Here is a 17,603-nt window from a genome sequence, read left to right as displayed (position 1 = left end):
CCATCCATCCTGAGGATCAAGACCAATTTTTTTCCCTCCTTTTATCTTGCTTTCTACCTCGGGATTGTCATGTCAACATAGCGCCACGGACCCTCAGGGCCTGCTCGTGAGGCCTTGACGTAAACCTACACATATAGCTCTGTACTTTGAAATCTCAAGGGGGCGCGTCCTCAAAGCGCAACACGCTCACCATGGCCGTCACCATGCCTCGATTGTCTTACTGGGTATGACATAACAAGAGCCAAAACAACAGCAACAAAAACAACAGTAGAAACAAAGCCCCTAACGCCTCTCACAGATCCTCCCCGTCCTCGCCAGCATCACCTGGCTCGTCACCCTCCTCGTCCTCCTTCTTTACTGGCTCATCCACGAGGATCGCGTCCACTACGTCTCCATGGCCTCGTACCAGCGCATCCCCTTCATCAGCGACATCGGCGCGTCCACCCTCAAGCCGCTCTTCGTCGTCGCCTGCGCCCTGACCATGCTGCTCCTCGACCTGTCCCTCATCGCCGACCGCTGGCTGCGCCACAGGGGCCGCCTGGCGCCCAACACGTCCCGCACCGACAAAGTCCTGTTCGGCCTGATGCTGGCGTCAGCCCTGGCGGGCACGGCGGGTCTGATCCTGGTGAGCATCTTCGACACGGCGCGGTGGGAGAGGCTGCACAAGCTGTTCCTGCTCGTCTTCATCGCGGGCTTCGTCCTCTCGGCCGTCTTTCTGTGCTGGGAGTTTCGTCGCCTCGGCAAGGGTAGGTTTTCTACGCCGCGCCGCCTTGCGCGGCTCTCTCCTCTCTCTCTCTCTCTCTCTCTCAAGACCACCGAGCTAACCCAACGCCTTTCCTACCTGCCCTCCATGCGCAGCCCACCAGAACCAACCGATCCTCCGCCGCTCCTTCTACGTCAAGCTCCTCTTCGTCCTCGTCGAGCTCGTCCTCGCCGCCGGCTTCATCGCCTGCCTGTGGACCTCGCGCTTCGACGCCGGCGCCGTGCTGGAGTGGATCATCGCCGTCATCTTTTCGGCCTACCTCTTGTCGTTCGCCATGGACCTGTACCCGGCCGCCGGCACGCGCACGTCCGCCGCCGCCACCGCGGCCGATGCCGAGGCGAAGGAGCTGAGCCGAGATGGCGCGAGCAAGAGCGCGAGCGGCGAGAGGCTCGGCGACAGCGACGGTGCAGGCGGCGGTGGTCGTCGTGGTGAGGATGGTGGAGCAGGCGGACTGGAGCGCGTGCCCTCGTCTCGCGGCCGACGGCGTGACGGAGACGTTGATGTTGAGGCCGGTGTTGTCAGCGACGGGAATTCTCCGTTGGCTTCCGATGACCGGCCGGGGGAAGGGCCTGGAGTGGTGGCGTCGGATGCCGTCAAGGTGGCGGCCGCGGTCGAGATGGAAAAGTAAAGGGGTTCGGCAAGTAACAACACCCTTGGAAAAAGGCCGAGCCCTCCAAGGTGAAGGAAGGGAGGTGTTGTCATAGGCGTACCGGATAGGGCGTTTTGGATTATATTTTGAGCATGCACATTGGCATTACGCGGCATGGCGAAAGACGGATTTGATAGACGAGAATTGCCTGGTTTACAGGAACACTCGGAGTTGACGGTTTAGTACGTCTTTTATTCAGAATTTTGTCAAGGATGCTTGCAAGATCACTCATCTAGCATCGCGTTCACCTTCGACGCATCTCCATATATCTGCCCGGAAGCCTCGTGAGCATACCTGCCCATGTTATCCAAAGCTCAGGATCCCCAAAAGCCAATTAACACCAACCATGCTGATCAAAAAGCCTCTCATGACCTCTTGCCCACCGGTCCTGATCCCCAACGGCATTGGTCATGCCGACCCAAACCCCCTCCCCTCCCCTAACCAACCCCCAAACCCAATCATGCTAGCCAAAACAAGAACAATGAATGGAAACAAAAGCAAAGCAAAACGACAAAAGAGAACCAACTAGTCACCATCGAAGAAAACCTCCGAAAACCTACTCTCCCTCATCGGGCTCACTCTCCCGGTCAACGTGGACCTGCTCCCAACATCCAGGCTGCCGCCGCTACCAAGACCAGGGCTAGGAAGGCTAGGAAGCTGGGCCGAAACAGGCGACACCGGGTCCTCGCGCGCCTCGAAGAATTTCTCGTCTTCTTCTGCCTCTTCGCCGTCGCCGCTGTACACGCTGCTGCTGCCGCTGCTGATCCGGATCAGGGGGTTCCCCGGCCCCCCGTCGGCGTTGGGGCCGGCCACGGTGGGGATGCTGGCCACCGACGACGGCGACGGCGACGAGACGGGCGACGCCCCGAGCGGGACGCGGGGCGCAGCACCGGAGCCCTGCGGCGCGAACCGCAGCGGGGACGGAAGCTTTCTGCCGCCGCTTCTGCTGGTGCCCGCGCCCGGCTCGGGGGGTCGCGGCTTGTACCGGCCCGCGAGGGCCACCTCGCGCATGCTTTCGCTGTCGCGGGCGGTGGCGGAGGCCATGTCAGAGCCCGTTTCCTCGGCGGTTTCGTCGAGGGCCTTGAGCTTGCCCTTGCCCTTGCCCTTGTCCCGGCCGGTGCCGGAGAGGAGGAGAGGATGATGCCGGTGCGGGTAGGAAGCCGGGGGGTGCTCCGGCTTCGTGTCCTTGGGCCCGCCCCCTCGGAGCCGGGCCAGCGTCACGCCGCCGATGAAGCTCCTCCTGGTCGGCGACGCGGCCGTCGCAGCGTCATCGGGTTCCTTGCCGATCGTGCCGCCAGGAGACTTGACGGTGCGCGAACGAGAAAGATGAGACGTCAGCCAAGCGCGGACCTTTCGCGACGGAGAGGCCGGGGCGGATATCTTGTCGTCGCCGGCCGTAAACGATTTGCCCGTGTCGGTCCGGGCGAGGCCCTTGTCTTTCTGCGGACGCCAGCCAAAGGGGACCGAGAAGCTGCGGACGTGGCTGATGGTGGAGGACCGCTTGGGGATGTTCAGAGGCTCGAAAGAGGTGGGCTCCCTCTCCTTCTTCCTTTCCTCGCTCTCCTTTTCCTCCTTCTCCTTGGCCGCCTGCTTCTTCTCGGCCTTGATGGCCTTGATCTCCTCTTTCCTGGCCCGCTCGTTCTGCTTCTGCTGGTCTGTGGAAACGTCAGCAACCGCACGACGAAAAGCCACCGTCAGGAGCTCGCTTTGCTCACCCTTCAGCATCTTGTGAATCTCCTGGATCTCTTTCTCCCTCATCTTCTCCACCTCCGCCTTCTCCCTCCTACGTTCTTCATCCAGCCTCTCCGCCTCCTTCCTCTCCCTGTCCTTTTCGGCCTCTTCTTGAATCCCCTCGAGCACCGGCCTCACCCTCTCCGCCGCGATCCTATCCACCTCGGACCGATCCACCAGCATGCCGCCGCCCACGTCCACCTTGTCAGCCGCACCGCAGCTCCCCCCTCCCGCGGCGGCAACGGTCGCTATCGCCTTCGCCTGCGCCACAGCGAGCGCTTTCCGCCCCCACTCGTCCTTGATCGCTTTCTGGCCGTGCTGCTGCTGCGCCATTTCGTCAATCTCCTTTAGCTTGGCGTGCACGTTGCGCTGCGCCGTCGACAGCAGCACCGATTGTCGGTGGCGGTTCTCCTGCTCGAGCAGAGCGCCGTCGCTTGCCGCACGCCGTCGCTGGTGCTGCGAGGAGAGCCTGCCCTTGAGGCTGCCCAAGCGCGACATGCGGTGGGATGGGTCTTGGGGTGGTGGCTGAGGGCCTACGTCGTCGGGTACGTCGTAGTAGTAGAAGGAGTGGAAGTAGTTTTGGAGGTTGTCTTGGGGGCTGCCCCCCATGCCGATGCCGATGCCGCTGGCGCGTCGCTTGTCGCTCTCGACCTGCAGCTTGGCCAGGCGCTCCTGCGTCAGCCGATAGGCGGTTTCCTGGAGGTCACCGCCGTAGATGGCCGTGGTGGGGGATACAACAGCATGGTTGCCGGATCGGGCCGTGTCGTGGCCGGTGGTGGCGATGCTCGGGACGGATTGTGCGCGTCGGTGGTGGTTCGTTTTCTGCTGCTGCTGCTGCTGCTGCTGCTGCTGCTGCTGCCGTGGGGAGTACATCTGTTTTGCCATGGCGATGGCTGACGCATGAAGCACATTGGCGCGTTGCTTCTCGTCCACTTCGGGCTTCACGGGTGGGTTCGACGTAAACATTTTCCGGTCCATGGTGGTGAACGGCACGGCGCCGGCGTCGGAGAGGGGGATCGTGGCGTCGTCGAAGCTCTCGAATGCGCTCGCGCGCCTTGATGGACCGTGAGCGAGCATCGCGGCGCTCAAGGCTGCCCCTCCTCCTCCTCCTCCTCCTCCTCCTCTTTTTCCTCCTGACGACGTCTCTTGTGGTGGTTCCTCCACGTCTTCCTCGGAGGAGATCAGGGGCAATGACCAAGTCCTTGGGCGCACACTCGCCATGGCATCTTGGGCCGCACGCATCGAGTTCACCCTTGGCAAACCGACCGCGGCAGGGGCTGGAGCTGAAGCTGGAGGAGCTGGAGCTGGAGGAGCTGGAGGAGCGGGCGCTCTGCTTCCCTGAAATGCCAAGCTGGCGGCCGCCGATCCCCAGGCCGACGGGGGGCTGGACGAGGAGGGGATGGATGATGGCGGGAGCCTGGGAGCGCGTTGCGACGACGCCGCAGCAGCTAGGGCATCTTGAGACTTGGGCGAGCCGGACGTGGCGACATGGTAACGGGGAGACACCGGAGCGGTCGTCCATCCGAGCGACGCAGCCGCGCTGGCCGCCGCGTCGCTGGACTTCAGCCCCTGGGACGGATAGCTGGGAAGGTCTTCGGCATTGGCGTATCTCAGGGGGCCCGATTGACCTGCAGACCGAGAGTGTGAACGGAAAGGCACCGCAATTTGGGCCATGCGGGATATGCATGCATGCAAGGCCATGTGCCATCCGGGAGGAGGCTGCACGGCGCATGCATGGGCTTAGGAGCAAGCTGCTTGCTTACTTACCATTCGACAAGACCGCGGGTAGTGACAGCCGTCTTAATGATGGCGATTCCATAGCAGATCACAAGCTGGCTCGGTTTGCCAAGGGGGGTTTTGGTTGTCGAGGTCGTCGATGGGCAAGCCTAGGGTGGGTGAAGGGTGGTGGTAGCTAGCCGAGCGACGTCAACCCAGCTAAACGTGCCGTTGAATTGTCTCTTTTCTAATGCTTCTTCTTCCCTTTCTTTTTTTTCCTTCTTTTTTCTTTCTTTGTTTTACCTGAGGTGAACAGATCGATCAACTCAGACAACCTCAAGTGCACAGCAAGGGGAAGAAGAAAAAAGGTTGAAGACACGAAACTCAAAAATAGAAGAAATGTTGAAGACGCCCGGGGTTCTAGACTTGGACAGGAGAAGAGGGTAACAGGATACCCTGGCGAGCAAAATGTCCCTGCGGAGTGCTCGCCGAGACTTCGACTCGTGGCTCCTCGTAAGAGGGGGACAGCAGCCTCGTTTGCATAGAACCCGTCAGCGATTGATGAACCAGATGCTCGGCCAAGGTGCCACGCCCATCAGGCCTGCAAAAGGACCGATCTTGCGTGTGATGCGCGCCTCTCGAGGTCGTTAGAGAGCGAGCTGGGCCCCGAGAATGGGTCGGATCTCGAGTCAAAAAAAGGGATCCCGTCAAGCATGCCGGGGTGGGAACAAAAAGGTGGAAAAGGGACGAGAGATGGATGGAAAGCGCCGGCAAATGTTTGGTTCCGAGGTTCTTAATCATGTCGTCACGGCTCGCTCCATTCAGGCGGTCGCGAAACCGACGCCAAAGCCTTGCTTGCTTGCTTTCATGAGTCTCTAAGCCACGGCATCATGGTCACCTTGTCTCCCCCCCCCGGGGGCGGGAGCACGCGGCCCGATCGACGTCATCCACAGGCCTGGAAATGGACCCCGACAGCGACGCTGCGGGGCAAAAACCGACGATGTGGGGCGGCTTGGCGGGTCCCGCTTCGGGTGTGCCATGCATCGGCCCCACCCAAAGCCCATCGGCGCACAGACCCGGGGGTCTGGGCTTCCCGCCTTCCAGGTTCCCAGGCTGCGTCGACAGAATCAGATGCGGCGAACACAATGCCCATGTGGATGTGCGTTGTGTAGGGGAGGATGGGAGGTCGGATCCACAGCATTACGCCAAGCTCCCTCGCGTTCTTGTGGCAAACATCAGTACGAGAATCCCGGTCACCTTGCTACAAGTACTATTATACGTAGAAGACTATAGGTCGCCTCGGGGCCCGCCCCGGGCAGCCGTTCCCTGGCTAGAACTTGTCACACGCCGTGACAATACCGACCGTACTTAGTACACTACCGTGTATACATCTGGCAGCTGATCTGGTGAGCCCTCGATGGGCCGCAACCCCCTTCGCGCCGGCGATCGAACCACCCAGCCGAGACCCGTGATCACGCTGGGCAGTTGGACATACGCCGTTGGTACAACCTGACGAATTGGCGCCGCTACGGAGGAATGATTCTCTAGCCTCGGCAATAGCGCCCTTCCAGGGTAATGGAGAGCTCAGTCTTGCGACCCGACGAATCGGCGATCGATCTGCAACTCGCACCGGCTTAAGCACTCGAAGGCAACTAACTGGCCTTGGATCGTTTGTCCATCATCCTTGCGGTCTCTTGGGCGGTCAACACACGCTTGTTAGATTTCAACCCGCGCGTCGCAACGCAGCCAACATGTACATGGCTCATCAGCATCAACCGTCAGTCGTCATCACAGGACTGTATTTTGGGATCGGGTCCCCAGGGGGGGAGAGACTCGTAGGTAAGCGGCTCGCAACCACCATGCCCACGTCAGACACACACACGCACACAAGCAGCACGATATCCATGTCCGTCTGCCGTCTGGTATCAGAATCCATTGATGTGCGTGAGATGCAGCACACATGCATGTCCTAATCCATTACGCCGAGGAAAGAACCCGCAACCAGTCCCGATCTTCTTCTCCTTTGCACCACCCCGCGACGCCGCTTAAAGCTCGTGCAGCTGCTCCTTGAAAGCGGCCGGCACCGGCTTGGGCTTGCCCTCGTCCGCCTTGAGCTCGCCCAGCTTCTCCTTCTGGAAGGTGGACGCGTACGGGTTGAGACGCAGGAGCACCTGCTTGTTGACAAGCGGGTTCTTCTTCTGCACAGCCGAGCGGCGGGTGCGAGCCTCGCCCTTGGGCGCCCGGATAACGCTCTGGATTTCCGAGCTGTTGATGAGGCGGGTCAGGTCGGCCTGCGACACAACGTTGGGCGGCAGGACGAAGCCCTTCTTGCTCTCGTAGATGGCATCCAGCTTCTTGATGGCCTCCGAGGTCCAGATGATGAAGCGGCCGAGGTGGCCACCGGGGGCGAGCTGGAGGAGGTTGAGAGCGTCGACGGGGCTGGTCTCGACGCCGGGGATGTTGCGGAAGCCCTGGACGAGGGCCTTGCCGTCCTTCTCGGCATCGTAGACGACGAGGGGACCGCGGCGCTGGCGGTGGCGGCGGCCGCGGAGCTTGCCCTTGCCGGCGCGGAGCTTCTTCGACTTCCTAACCTTGTCGAGCTCGGCGCCAGCGCCGATGGCCTTGAGGAAAGCCACGGCGGCGGCGGTCTTGGCGACGGCATCGCCGGCGACGGCCGACGAGTCGATCACGAGGGGAACCTCGGGGACGGTGGCAACCTGGTGGCCGCGGGCGAAGAGGAGGGGAGCCACAGCGGAGGCGGCGACGGCCGAAGCAGTAGCGAAGCGCCTGTATTCCTGCGTTAGGATGCTGTCTCGATCGCGGGCCCGGGGGTTGGGTTTTCAAGCAGACGTACTTCTGGTTCTGGTTGATCTTGACGTGCCACTTGCGCCAGACCTTGGTGGGAGCGAACATGCGGCCGGAACGGCACATGTTACCGAAGGCGGCCTGGCCGGCACGGTGAGTACCGCCACCCGAGACACGGGGGATACGGGCAACGGCACGACCTGGTTGGGGTTCTGTCAGCATTGTCCAGAGTCCCAAACGGCCTCCATCGCTCCGCAGCTTCTCCAGTCCTTCCGATCCGAGCCTTTTTTTTTTTTTTCAATCCGAGATCCCTCCTCTTGTTTTGCGTCTCAGCTCCCCTCCTCCTAGGGATCCCACTCACCAGTGCCCCACGACTCGGCCGAGGTCTGGTGGCCGGCCTTCTCGCTGACAGCGTACGGCTGCCTCTTGTTCTTGGCCATGCCAGTGTGGACGTGCTTGACGATATCCGGGCGGATCGGGGCGCTGAAGACCTTGGGGAGGACCTCAGTGGCGCCGGTGGGCTTGCCATCGGCGCCGAAGACGGTAACGGTCGGGCGGGAGGCCATCTTGTCCAAGTGTCGGGACAAGTGTCGTCGGCTGCAGGCGAGACGAGGAGGTCAGCGATGAGATTCGGTGACTGCGTGTCCGATGGGATGGCGAGGGCCGTTGAGGTGGAATTGCGCAGGCGTAACTCACCTAGTCGTTGGGCGGGTTGGTTGAGAAGGTAAGAAAGTCAAGACCTCGAAAAGTGCTCCAATTGAAATTTTGCCAAATTCTGTGGTGTTTCGTGGGGCCTGGCTGCTGCACCCACGACCCTAATCTGCGCTAGCCTGAGACAGGCAAATTGTGGGGTTGTCCGACAGCGGCCACCAGCCGGCAGGCTTGTCTTGGCAGAGCAGGTTCTTCACTGCAACCTGACCTCACGGCAAATACTATTACTGTAGTATACGTAGCGACACAGTATAGTACGCAGTATACGCCGTAACGTACGCAGTATGAACATGTACACCGTACGCAGTACAGTACGGTACTTGCGCTTCACCAGAGACTTTGACAAACCTGTTGAATATGCCGATGTTCTTCACCGTAGTGACTGACCCGGAGAGTGTGTGCACAGGAGTTCTGGGACGCCGACAACGCCAAGTGGAGACTCCATCATGTCTTCTACCTACACAGCAGATCGCAGTTCTTAAGATCTCACTCAACTTCAGAGAACGCCGACAGCCCATGAGCTGCATTCTCATGGAGCAGCATGCTAACCAACCAACACGGAACTTACACCATCGACCTCTTCAACTCTCCCAACCCTTCTCTACATAGGCGTTCTCGCTCAACCCGGTTCCATCCACCCCACACAAGTTGCCATGGCCTTCCCAACCCAACCCCCGACGGTAGCTCACATTCCCGCTCGGCTGCTGGGGATGCCCACGGCCACGGTGTACCGGCTTGTCCCTGTGAGGTTCTCCCGCCGCACATCGCTGATGCGACGGCGGGAGGAGTCGCAGTTGCTGTAGGAGCCTGCCAAAACGGGGAGGCTGGTGCAAGCGGAGAGGCCCCTCTGAGAAGGATGGGATAGGGGAAGAAAAGCGACTGCTCGCAGACGCAAGACGTCGCGGAGATCGGCCGATCGACGTCCTTGAGCCCAGGGTTTGCTAAGAAGCATGGAGGAGATGGTCCCGAGAAGGGACGTACATCGCCGCAGGTCGCTGTCCCGTTCGCGATGGCTCATGCACGGCGACGCCCCCCCGGCTGATTTCCAACCCCATCATCTTTCCTGGGTAAGCAGTCCCTTTGCAGACGTTCCATTCTGGTCGAGGACCCGACTCTCGGAGATTTCAGAGCGTGTCATCTCAACGCGGCACTTCATGGATGGCCCCTCGCCGACATCCTGTAGGGGGAGAGTCGGATGTCAAAAGCAAACCGCCAAAGCTGCCTCCTGTTCCCTGCGCCCTCCGTTGACCTTGTTGATCATGGTAGAAATGGACTCTAACACAATACCATTCCTGCCTCTGATCTTTAAAAACGCACCATCATGGGAACGCCCAAGAGCCTCCTCTAGGTAACCTAACACATGGTATCAAGTAAAAAAAAACAAGCCCCAATGCTTCCCACCGTCCTCTTGCTCAAAAATAACGCCCCGCTCCGTCACCCTCTTCCCCTTTCCCCCCAATGCCCCCTGGCTCCCTATCAACCTCCAACCTCCAACAGAGCACGCATCTACTCAACCTCCCGAAACCGTCTCTCCAGCGCCGCCAGCTCCGCCTGCACCTTCGGATCCTCCTGATCCTCCCGCTGCAGCTCCCTATACCTGGCCTTCACCTCCGCCATGACCCTCATCCTGTCCAGCACCACGTTGGACAGGTAATCAAAGTCATCATACCTGCACGCCGTCGCAAACACCTGCCTCATGCGCTCGCTATACAGCTGACAGCTTGCCACGGCTCGCATCAGCCTTTCCTTGTAGAAATTCCTCGGCATGGCGCTTGTGTTGCCCTTGTCCTGAATCATGGGCCACACCACCTCCTTGAAGCACTCGTCGCACACCGTGAGATCGGGGACCTGCTCCATGACGTGCCAGCGGTGGTTATGAGCGGAGGCGTTGCGCGGGCATTCCTCGCGGCACGCGATGTCTTGGATGCGCTCGGCGAGGCTCGCGATGCTTGGAGCGGTCCTCCGGGTGAGGGCCAGGTCGGACGCGGCCTTCATCTGCTCAAAGTATTCGAAAAAGCGCCTTCGATCGGGGGCAAACTGCAGCTCGCAGATGCCGCGCGTCGGCTCGTGCGAGTCCAGAGGCACGAAGACGCCCGCCAAGTTCGGGAGCAGCACCTCGACCGACTTGGCGCAGCTGAAGCAGACGCTAAAGTTCTGAATCGTGCTGCGAGAATGCGGGACCACCATGCCGTACCAGATGCGCGAGGCCGGCTTAGATCCGGGGCAGGGCTGCGACTGGGCTGCAATCAATGCTATCCCCTGCAGCAGGCGCAAGTCGGGATAGCTGTACTTGAGGGTCATGAGGAAGGCGATGCGGTACCAGGGCGACGCTCCAAAGTCGCAGACCGTGACCTGGTCTCCAACTCGCTTCGACACCGGTACGAAGTGATGTTGAAACTCGGTGTCGGCGAAGAAGCTCGCGAAGCAATCCGAGCAGATTCGGAAGTTCTCGGCGCGCTTCAAGGTGAAGAACTGATCGCCGGACCCTCTCCGACGGACCAGGGCGGGAGACTTCCACCGGCAGTCAGGGAGGCGGGCCAGAGCGAGGCCGATATCATCACCGTCGTCGTCGTCGTCGTCGTCGTCGTCGTCGTAGACGTCGACGTCTTTGGCAACCTGGCTGCTTGGGCGAGGCGCGTAGGGCGGTGACCTGGGCTCGGCGGAGTCTTGTCGCACAATGGTGGTTACCGGCCGGGTTGGCATTCTTTCCAACGTTGAGGACCTGGGCAGCGAGGAAGACGAAGGAGGCAGCACGGAGGCCGAAGCGTTGGAGGCGCCGCTGGCGCTTGGGTCCCGAGACTGCGGTCTGAGCGGCAGACTCCTGCCGTCTTGGATGGGCCTTCTCGTTGGGGACGTGTTGTTAGCAGGTGACGACGACTGGGAGCGCTCGTCCGCCTTCCGAGCCTTCTCCACCGGGAAAGAAGCGCCTCGCGGGCTCGGCTGTGCATCATCAGGAAACAAGGCGGCATGTGCGGCGGCCATCGCTGGAGGTATGGCCGCGGCGGCGATGGCTGGGCTCGAGCGTCGCCCGCCCTCGGGAGAGGTCAGCGACGGGTACTCAGGCTCGAGGGTCGTTCTCGGAGGGTACGGTCGGTCGGCGCCTTTGGGACGTCTCATCCTGTAGTCCTCATCACTCGAGTACTCGTTTCGGTCTCGCGGGGAGGGCCGATATGTGCGCCTGCGGCTCGGCGAAGAGTTGGGCATCTCCCTGGCGCCGCGAGGGTGGGGAGGGGGCGAGTCGTTGTTTCGAGTCCTCCTCGGCGGCGAAGCGCCCCTGCTCGACTTCCCCGTCATGAAGTCATCGCCCGGGGCCATGAAGGCAAAAATGTCTTCGGGATCACCATATCCTATGGACTGGATGAAGGACGACTTTGGCCGTTCGGCCCGTAGGTCGTCCTGAGGCGGCATGTTCGTGCTGGACGACGACCGGCGATGAGAACCGGTCCTCTCGTGATGCTTTGACGAGCGATGGGCGCTCTCAGGATACCTGGAGGAGTGGTGCGGACGCCGCCTGTCTGCAACCTCGATGTCGGCGTCCCTCCTCGAAGGGCTGCGGCTCGGCCTCCTGCCCGTCTCGGACCTGGCATTTGAATAGGCCCTACTCCGGCCTCCCGCGGGATACCTTACGTCGGCATTGGGCGACAGGAAGGCGCTGTCATCAGGCTTCGCGCTGGCCTTGTCGCCCGACGGGGGAGAGGGATGAGCGTCTTGGTGCACGAAGGGTCTTTCGCGATCGCGCCGGCTGCTGGACCGACAAATCGACGGTTCAGGCTCGCCGAAGCTGGTGGTGAGGCGTGGCAGGTCTTGATGGCTCTTGCGCTTTGGGAGGTCGCGCCTCTCACTTGCCACCACCTCCTCCTTGGGCTCGGGGTGGTCGGCCTTCTCCGCGGCGGGCTCTGGGCGTCGCTTGTCTTCTCTGGTAGGCTCCACGACCTCAGGGGTCTTGTCGCCATGCACAAGAATGTACTTTCGGCAGGTGTTTGCGTTCGATCGGGCTTCGACGGTCTTGGACTCGTCGTCATCGGCGGCCTTGGGGACAATGATGAATCGGCGCTCGGGGTTGTACTCGTGAACGGGCAGGATGATGGGCTGCTGATCGATCTCGCCGCGATTCTTGGGTTCCTCGTCCAGAACGGTCGAGACGATGCGGGTGCCCGGGCCAATGTATTCCTTGGCCAGCGACGCCTGCTCATCTTCGACGCAGGGCGGAGGAGGCCGCTTGGCGCGGGGGAAGGAGGAGGAGGAGAAGGAGGAGGAGGAGGGCCTGGGAGCTAAGGCGGCGCTGATGTTGGTCCTGGATGGTTCGTAATGGCGGCGTTCTGAGGTGTATCTGTAGCTATTACCGAGCGGCGTCAGCAGGTCCTCGTCGAGCCATGACAGGGTCGGCGCCCCACGATGGCCAACCCAACAGCCCACTTACGGATTGGGGCTTCTGGAGCGCGAGGTTCTCCACGAGCCCGTGCTCAGGAGCGACTCAATATCGTCCCGTTCAACCATGCTTGCTTGTGGTCCGGGCGACGTTGGTCATCCCAAGCATCAGAACATGTCGCGGCGTTGGGAAGAGGACGATCTTGGACGGCGGCGGCGGCGCAACAGGGCAGCGGGGTTCGCAGCAGCAAGGTTCAGGTCGGTAGGAAGGCCGGGTGCAGCGGGGGCGGGGATCGCAGCCCCTTGGTGGTTCCACTGTAGCACTCGGCCGAGGTGATGGGGTAGGGGTATTCGTTGGTGAATGGTCGTAACTATGTAGGTAGTGTCGAAGTAGGTGACCTCGGGATTTCTCGACGTGAAACGAAACCGGGAGGGGGGAAAAAGAAAGGCAGAAAACCCTAGAGAGCGGAGAAGGGGGATGAAAAGACGTGAAAGAGCAATTGGGGGGAAAGTCGGTCGGTTGTTGGACGTGGGAATTTGCGGCACCGAGCCCAGCAGCAGCGTGGCTGCGGCGGGTGGGATCCTGGATCGATGAAGACAACCGGGCTGAAAGCGTCCGTGGGATGGGGAGGGGAAAATGCAAGACATGCATGCCTAGGCTGTTGGGTGCTGCGGGGTGGGCCTGATGCACATCCGCAGCTGCACCTCATTTCATCAGCGCCTCCCCCCAAGCTCGGGGATCCTGGGCTTTCCCAGATCCGAACCAGAAAAAAACGGACGGGACGGGACCAGGACGTCTTTGTACCTGAACGGGCCGGGAACAGGAGCCGAACATGGGTTTCCAACGTCGGACCACCTATCTCGACGGAACAGCTCGGGCATTTGTCCATTCGGGTTTGTTGTAATAACTATGTAGTACGCCGTGGTGCAAAGGCCGAGAGGGTAGTTACACTAACTACCGAATAGCCAAGGTAATAGTGTACACAGTACATCGGTCCGCGCATGTTGTTGTTGTTGTCTTGGGACGACATGGTTACACTGGCGATCACGGCAAGGCGATGGCTGGTTGGTGGTGTTTACTTCAGGAGGCCATGGGGTGATCCCGTTTGCGAAGGCTGTTTCCCGGCAACCCAGCCCATGATGAGGTGAGGGCGCAGGGCGCCACCCCCACCAACACCCGCGTCTTTATCAACAAGTTCGGGTGCCTGCATTTTGTTTGAGACCTCCGTCTAACATTGGACGACGCGATAGGAGGAATTCTCATCAGATGCGCGTCAAACTGTCCACGCTCCCGTCCGTGCGGCGCGTCGGCCGGCCGGTTGGTCGGTTGGTATATGTCCACGCTCCCTAGCCTCGCATCAACCTTACGCAGCAGTCCGTACACCTCTCGGAGCGGCCGACACCTGGAGGCTGGGGCGGTGTTGCAATCGGCAGCATCTGCAGAACATGACGTTACCGTCGGTGCCTCCTCCTTCGTGCCAATGAAACGTTATCTGGTCAGCTGCAGTCTGCGCCGCCATCCGGTGAGCTCGGGCGCGGCCAAGCTCTCTCGCCTCGACTGGCAGCCTCGCAGCAACGCCTTTGTCCCATCGCCGAGACGCATTGGAGGACAGCAACCATGGCCCACGACCGGGTCTCCTGAAGCCAGTCCGTTTCACGGTCTTCCACCAGGCCGCGGCATGACATGTCGAGAAAGGCATATCATCTCTTCCCCAAATCCAAGATGTTGGACCGTACATCGATCGTACACCGCGGTGTGGAAAAGTGCGAGAAAAAAGAAATCCCCCTCAGCGGCCGACGTCATGGCCACGATGACCCCGGCTCAGCCCTGTGAGGCTAACCAATTTAGGCAGATCGCCTCGGGGCCCCTGCGTTTCGTTTCGTCCGTTTGGGTTGTGGGTGGCACCGAGGCTGACTCCCCAGCCGTCCGATTCGGACTTGTCTCCCTGCCTTTCGTGCCTTGATGGATGATAAGATGACCATCGGTTTTTTTTTTTTTTTTTTTTTTTTTTCAAGCCAGCCGCTCGAGATGTCTGAGCTGCCCGATATCTGCAGAGCCAGCTGCGATACCTCAAAGTGTGAGCGTGCTAGGTGTTGTGTGGTTTCCTGTCTCTCGGCGAGCGCCCCCAGACCATCTGCCGACCGACCGCTCTTCAGTCCTGGAGTGCTTGGATGTCTTAGTTTGTCACGAGACCCCTATCTTGAGCACAACCTAGGTCATGCCGTGCTACAATACCATCCGGTTTCGGTTTCTCGGGGCGCCATCACAACTGCTTCCCTGAGGTTTCTCGAGATCAACATCTTCACAGAAACGCAGGGAGCAGAATGGGGCCACTTCGGTGTGGCTTCTGGTGTTGGTGTTGAGGGAGGGGGCTTTTTGACGTGCTCTGTGATACATGGCCGTGTTAGTTTCATGCTGGAACCTCCCGGCGCTGTGCTACATAGGGATGCACAAAACGAAGTGCGTAACCAACGTTACTTTACATACTATCGTACATACTCCGCAATGCCCCGCTAAATGCATGCCGTAGCCCGCCTGGTGGGATGTGGGGTTCGGCCCCACTAAAACTTTCCCGCACTCCATTCAACGCGAGCTTCGGTGCTTCGGACATCACGGCCCCCCCCCCCCAAGGCCTGCCATTGGCATCGTCGTCGGCGACATGGCAACCCGATTTGCAAAGGCAGCGTCGCCTCGGCACCTGCTACAATGGCAGTTGGCATGGGCCCGGCCGAAAAGCTGGGTATGCCGCTCATGCCGAAGCACCGTCCCTCTCGTCCCCTCGCGCGGCTTCTCGTCCGAACCACCGCCGCTCTCTACCTCGTCCTCAACGTCCACCGCAAAACCCTACTATGTCACGACGCCCATCTTCTACGTCAACGCCGGTACGTTATGCGATGCGGTCATGTCACCATGCTGCCCCCATGGCCCGGCCTGACCCAGAGCTGACGGGGGGCTCATGCAGCACCGCACCTCGGCCACATGTACTCGATGGTCCTGGCCGACGTGCTCAAGCGGTGGCAGATGCTCCTGGGGAACCGTGCCATCCTCAGCACCGGCACCGACGAGCACGGCATGAAGGTCCAGCAGGCGGCCGCCTTGGCCGAAATGGCGCCCAAGGACTTCTGCGACATCAACGCCGACAAGTTTGAGGAGCTTGCCGAGCTCTCCAACATCAGCTACGACCGCTTCATCCGCACCACCGACCCCGATCACGTCCAGGCCGTCGAGCACGTCTGGTTGTTGTTGCGAGAGAAAGGCCTCATCTACGAGACCAAGCACGAGGGGTGGTACAGCGTCAGCGACGAGTGCTTCTACCCAGAGTCGCAGCTCATCCGGCACCAGGACCCGTTCACGGGCGCCGTGTACATGGCGTCGGCCGAGACGAAGAACAAGGTGGAGTGGGTCGAGGAGAAGAACTACTGCTTCCGCATGAAGGAGCTCCAGGGCCGGCTGCTCGACTTCTACAGCAACAACGCCGACTGGATCCAGCCCGCCTACCGCATGGGCGAGGTGGTGTCGTGGGTCAAGAACAACCTCGAGGACCTGTCCATCTCGCGGCCCGTCCAGCGTCTCGGCTGGGGCATCCGCGTGCCCGACGACCCATCCCAGACCATCTACGTCTGGGTCGACGCCCTGCTCAACTATCTCACCGTGACGGGCTTCCCCGGCTGGACGCCCGGCGAGTCGCGCGCCAGCGGGTGGCCCGCGGACGTGCACGTGATCGGCAAGGACATTCTTCGTTTCCACTGCGTCTACTGGCCCGCGCTGCTGCTGGCCCTGGACCTGCCCCTCCCCAAGAACGTGCTCGTCCACTCGCACTGGACGCTGAACAAGCGCAAGATGTCCAAGTCGCTCGGCAACGTGGTCAACCCGCTCCACGCCATCAACCGCTGGGGCATCGACACGGTGCGCTTTTATCTCTTGTCCGAAGGCGGCATCGCCGATGACGCCGACTACAGCAACAACGTGCTTGTTGCCAAGTACAAGAAGCACCTCCAGTGGGGCTTTGGGAACTTGATCGCCCGCATCACGAGGGCCAAGGCCTGGAACGTGCGGGACCTGGTGGCTCAGGCCTTCGCCGCGGGCGCGGGACGACCGGAGAGCCTCCCCGGGCCTCTGAAAGATGCCTTTGCGAGCCTCGAAGCGACGCTGGGGAACCTGCCGTCCGAGATCGCCGCCGACATGGACAAGCTCAACCCGGTCCACGCCGTCCGCAAGATCCTCGAGGCCGGTGGTTCGGTACGTTGGCGCGAGCTTGCACCCTCCATTCTCTTCTGGTCCGCCTTCTCGCTAACGGTGAACAGATGAACGAGTTCCTTACCCACACCGAGCCGTGGAAGCTGATCAAGTCCGAGACCCCGGCGGACAAGCTGGCAGCCAGCGAGGTCCTCTTCATGGCCGCCGAGGGTCTGCGCATCTCGAGCATCCTCCTGCAGCCGTTCCTGCCGGAGAAGGCGGCTCAGATGCTCGACACGCTCGGCGTGGCTCCGGAGAAGCGCACGTTTGCGCATGCCGTGCTGCGTGCGGATCCGGATTACGGCGTGCCCCGGGTCGACCCGGGCCGCACCCGTGAGGATGGCGTGTTTCCGCCGCTGGTGGAGGAGTCGGATTTCGAGTTTGGGGAGCCGGTCGGGAACAACGCTGACAAGGCTCGCAAGCGAGAGGGGAAGATTTGAGGAGCCTGTGTAGGATTAGCGTGTACGACTAGCTATACTAGACGGCGGTCGGGGATGCCGTTGCTGCTGCTGTTGGGATGAGATACCCTGTCTGGAGTGTATGAATAGGAACAATAGAACATGTACATTCAGCCATGTCCCATCCATCATGTACGCTATGCGTTCGTCGGGAGTGGAAGGGGA

At 61.0% G+C, this 17,603-nt stretch overlaps 5 protein-coding genes across 5 annotated transcripts; 2 read left to right on the top strand and 3 right to left on the bottom strand.

The window, feature by feature from the left end:
• Positions 1-191: 191 nt before the first annotated feature.
• Positions 192-1,391, top strand: VTJ83DRAFT_3468 (uncharacterized protein; the record flags this gene model as incomplete). Its single annotated transcript, XM_071009849.1, has 3 exons — positions 192-224; positions 299-746; positions 859-1,391. The coding sequence occupies 3 exons, from the start codon at positions 192-194 to the stop codon at positions 1,389-1,391; spliced, it is 1,014 nt and encodes a 337-aa protein (XP_070867346.1).
• A 546-nt stretch (positions 1,392-1,937) lies between these two features.
• VTJ83DRAFT_3467 (uncharacterized protein) lies at positions 1,938-4,962 on the bottom strand (the record flags this gene model as incomplete). Its single annotated transcript, XM_071009848.1, has 3 exons — positions 1,938-3,067; positions 3,128-4,771; positions 4,911-4,962. 3 exons carry the CDS (start codon positions 4,960-4,962, stop codon positions 1,938-1,940), a joined length of 2,826 nt encoding a protein of 941 aa, XP_070867345.1.
• A 1,942-nt stretch (positions 4,963-6,904) lies between these two features.
• On the bottom strand, positions 6,905-8,230 carry VTJ83DRAFT_3466 (60S ribosomal protein uL4; the record flags this gene model as incomplete). Its single annotated transcript, XM_071009847.1, has 3 exons — positions 6,905-7,646; positions 7,714-7,864; positions 8,026-8,230. The coding sequence occupies 3 exons, from the start codon at positions 8,228-8,230 to the stop codon at positions 6,905-6,907; spliced, it is 1,098 nt and encodes a 365-aa protein (XP_070867344.1).
• Positions 8,231-9,881: 1,651 nt separating this feature from the next.
• On the bottom strand, positions 9,882-12,872 carry VTJ83DRAFT_3465 (uncharacterized protein; the record flags this gene model as incomplete). The annotated part of the gene is made up of 2 exons (XM_071009846.1): positions 9,882-12,711; positions 12,796-12,872. 2 exons carry the CDS (start codon positions 12,870-12,872, stop codon positions 9,882-9,884), a joined length of 2,907 nt encoding a protein of 968 aa, XP_070867343.1.
• A 2,531-nt stretch (positions 12,873-15,403) lies between these two features.
• Positions 15,404-17,420, top strand: VTJ83DRAFT_3464 (uncharacterized protein; the record flags this gene model as incomplete). Its single annotated transcript, XM_071009845.1, has 3 exons — positions 15,404-15,626; positions 15,707-16,983; positions 17,049-17,420. 3 exons carry the CDS (start codon positions 15,404-15,406, stop codon positions 17,418-17,420), a joined length of 1,872 nt encoding a protein of 623 aa, XP_070867342.1.
• Between the last annotated feature and the right edge of the window lie 183 nt (positions 17,421-17,603).

This window comes from Remersonia thermophila, chromosome 3, assembly GCF_042764415.1.
Source record: "Remersonia thermophila strain ATCC 22073 chromosome 3, whole genome shotgun sequence".
Taxonomy (NCBI): domain Eukaryota; kingdom Fungi; phylum Ascomycota; class Sordariomycetes; order Sordariales; family Chaetomiaceae; genus Remersonia; species Remersonia thermophila.
This window is presented reverse-complemented; position numbering and strand designations above follow the sequence as displayed.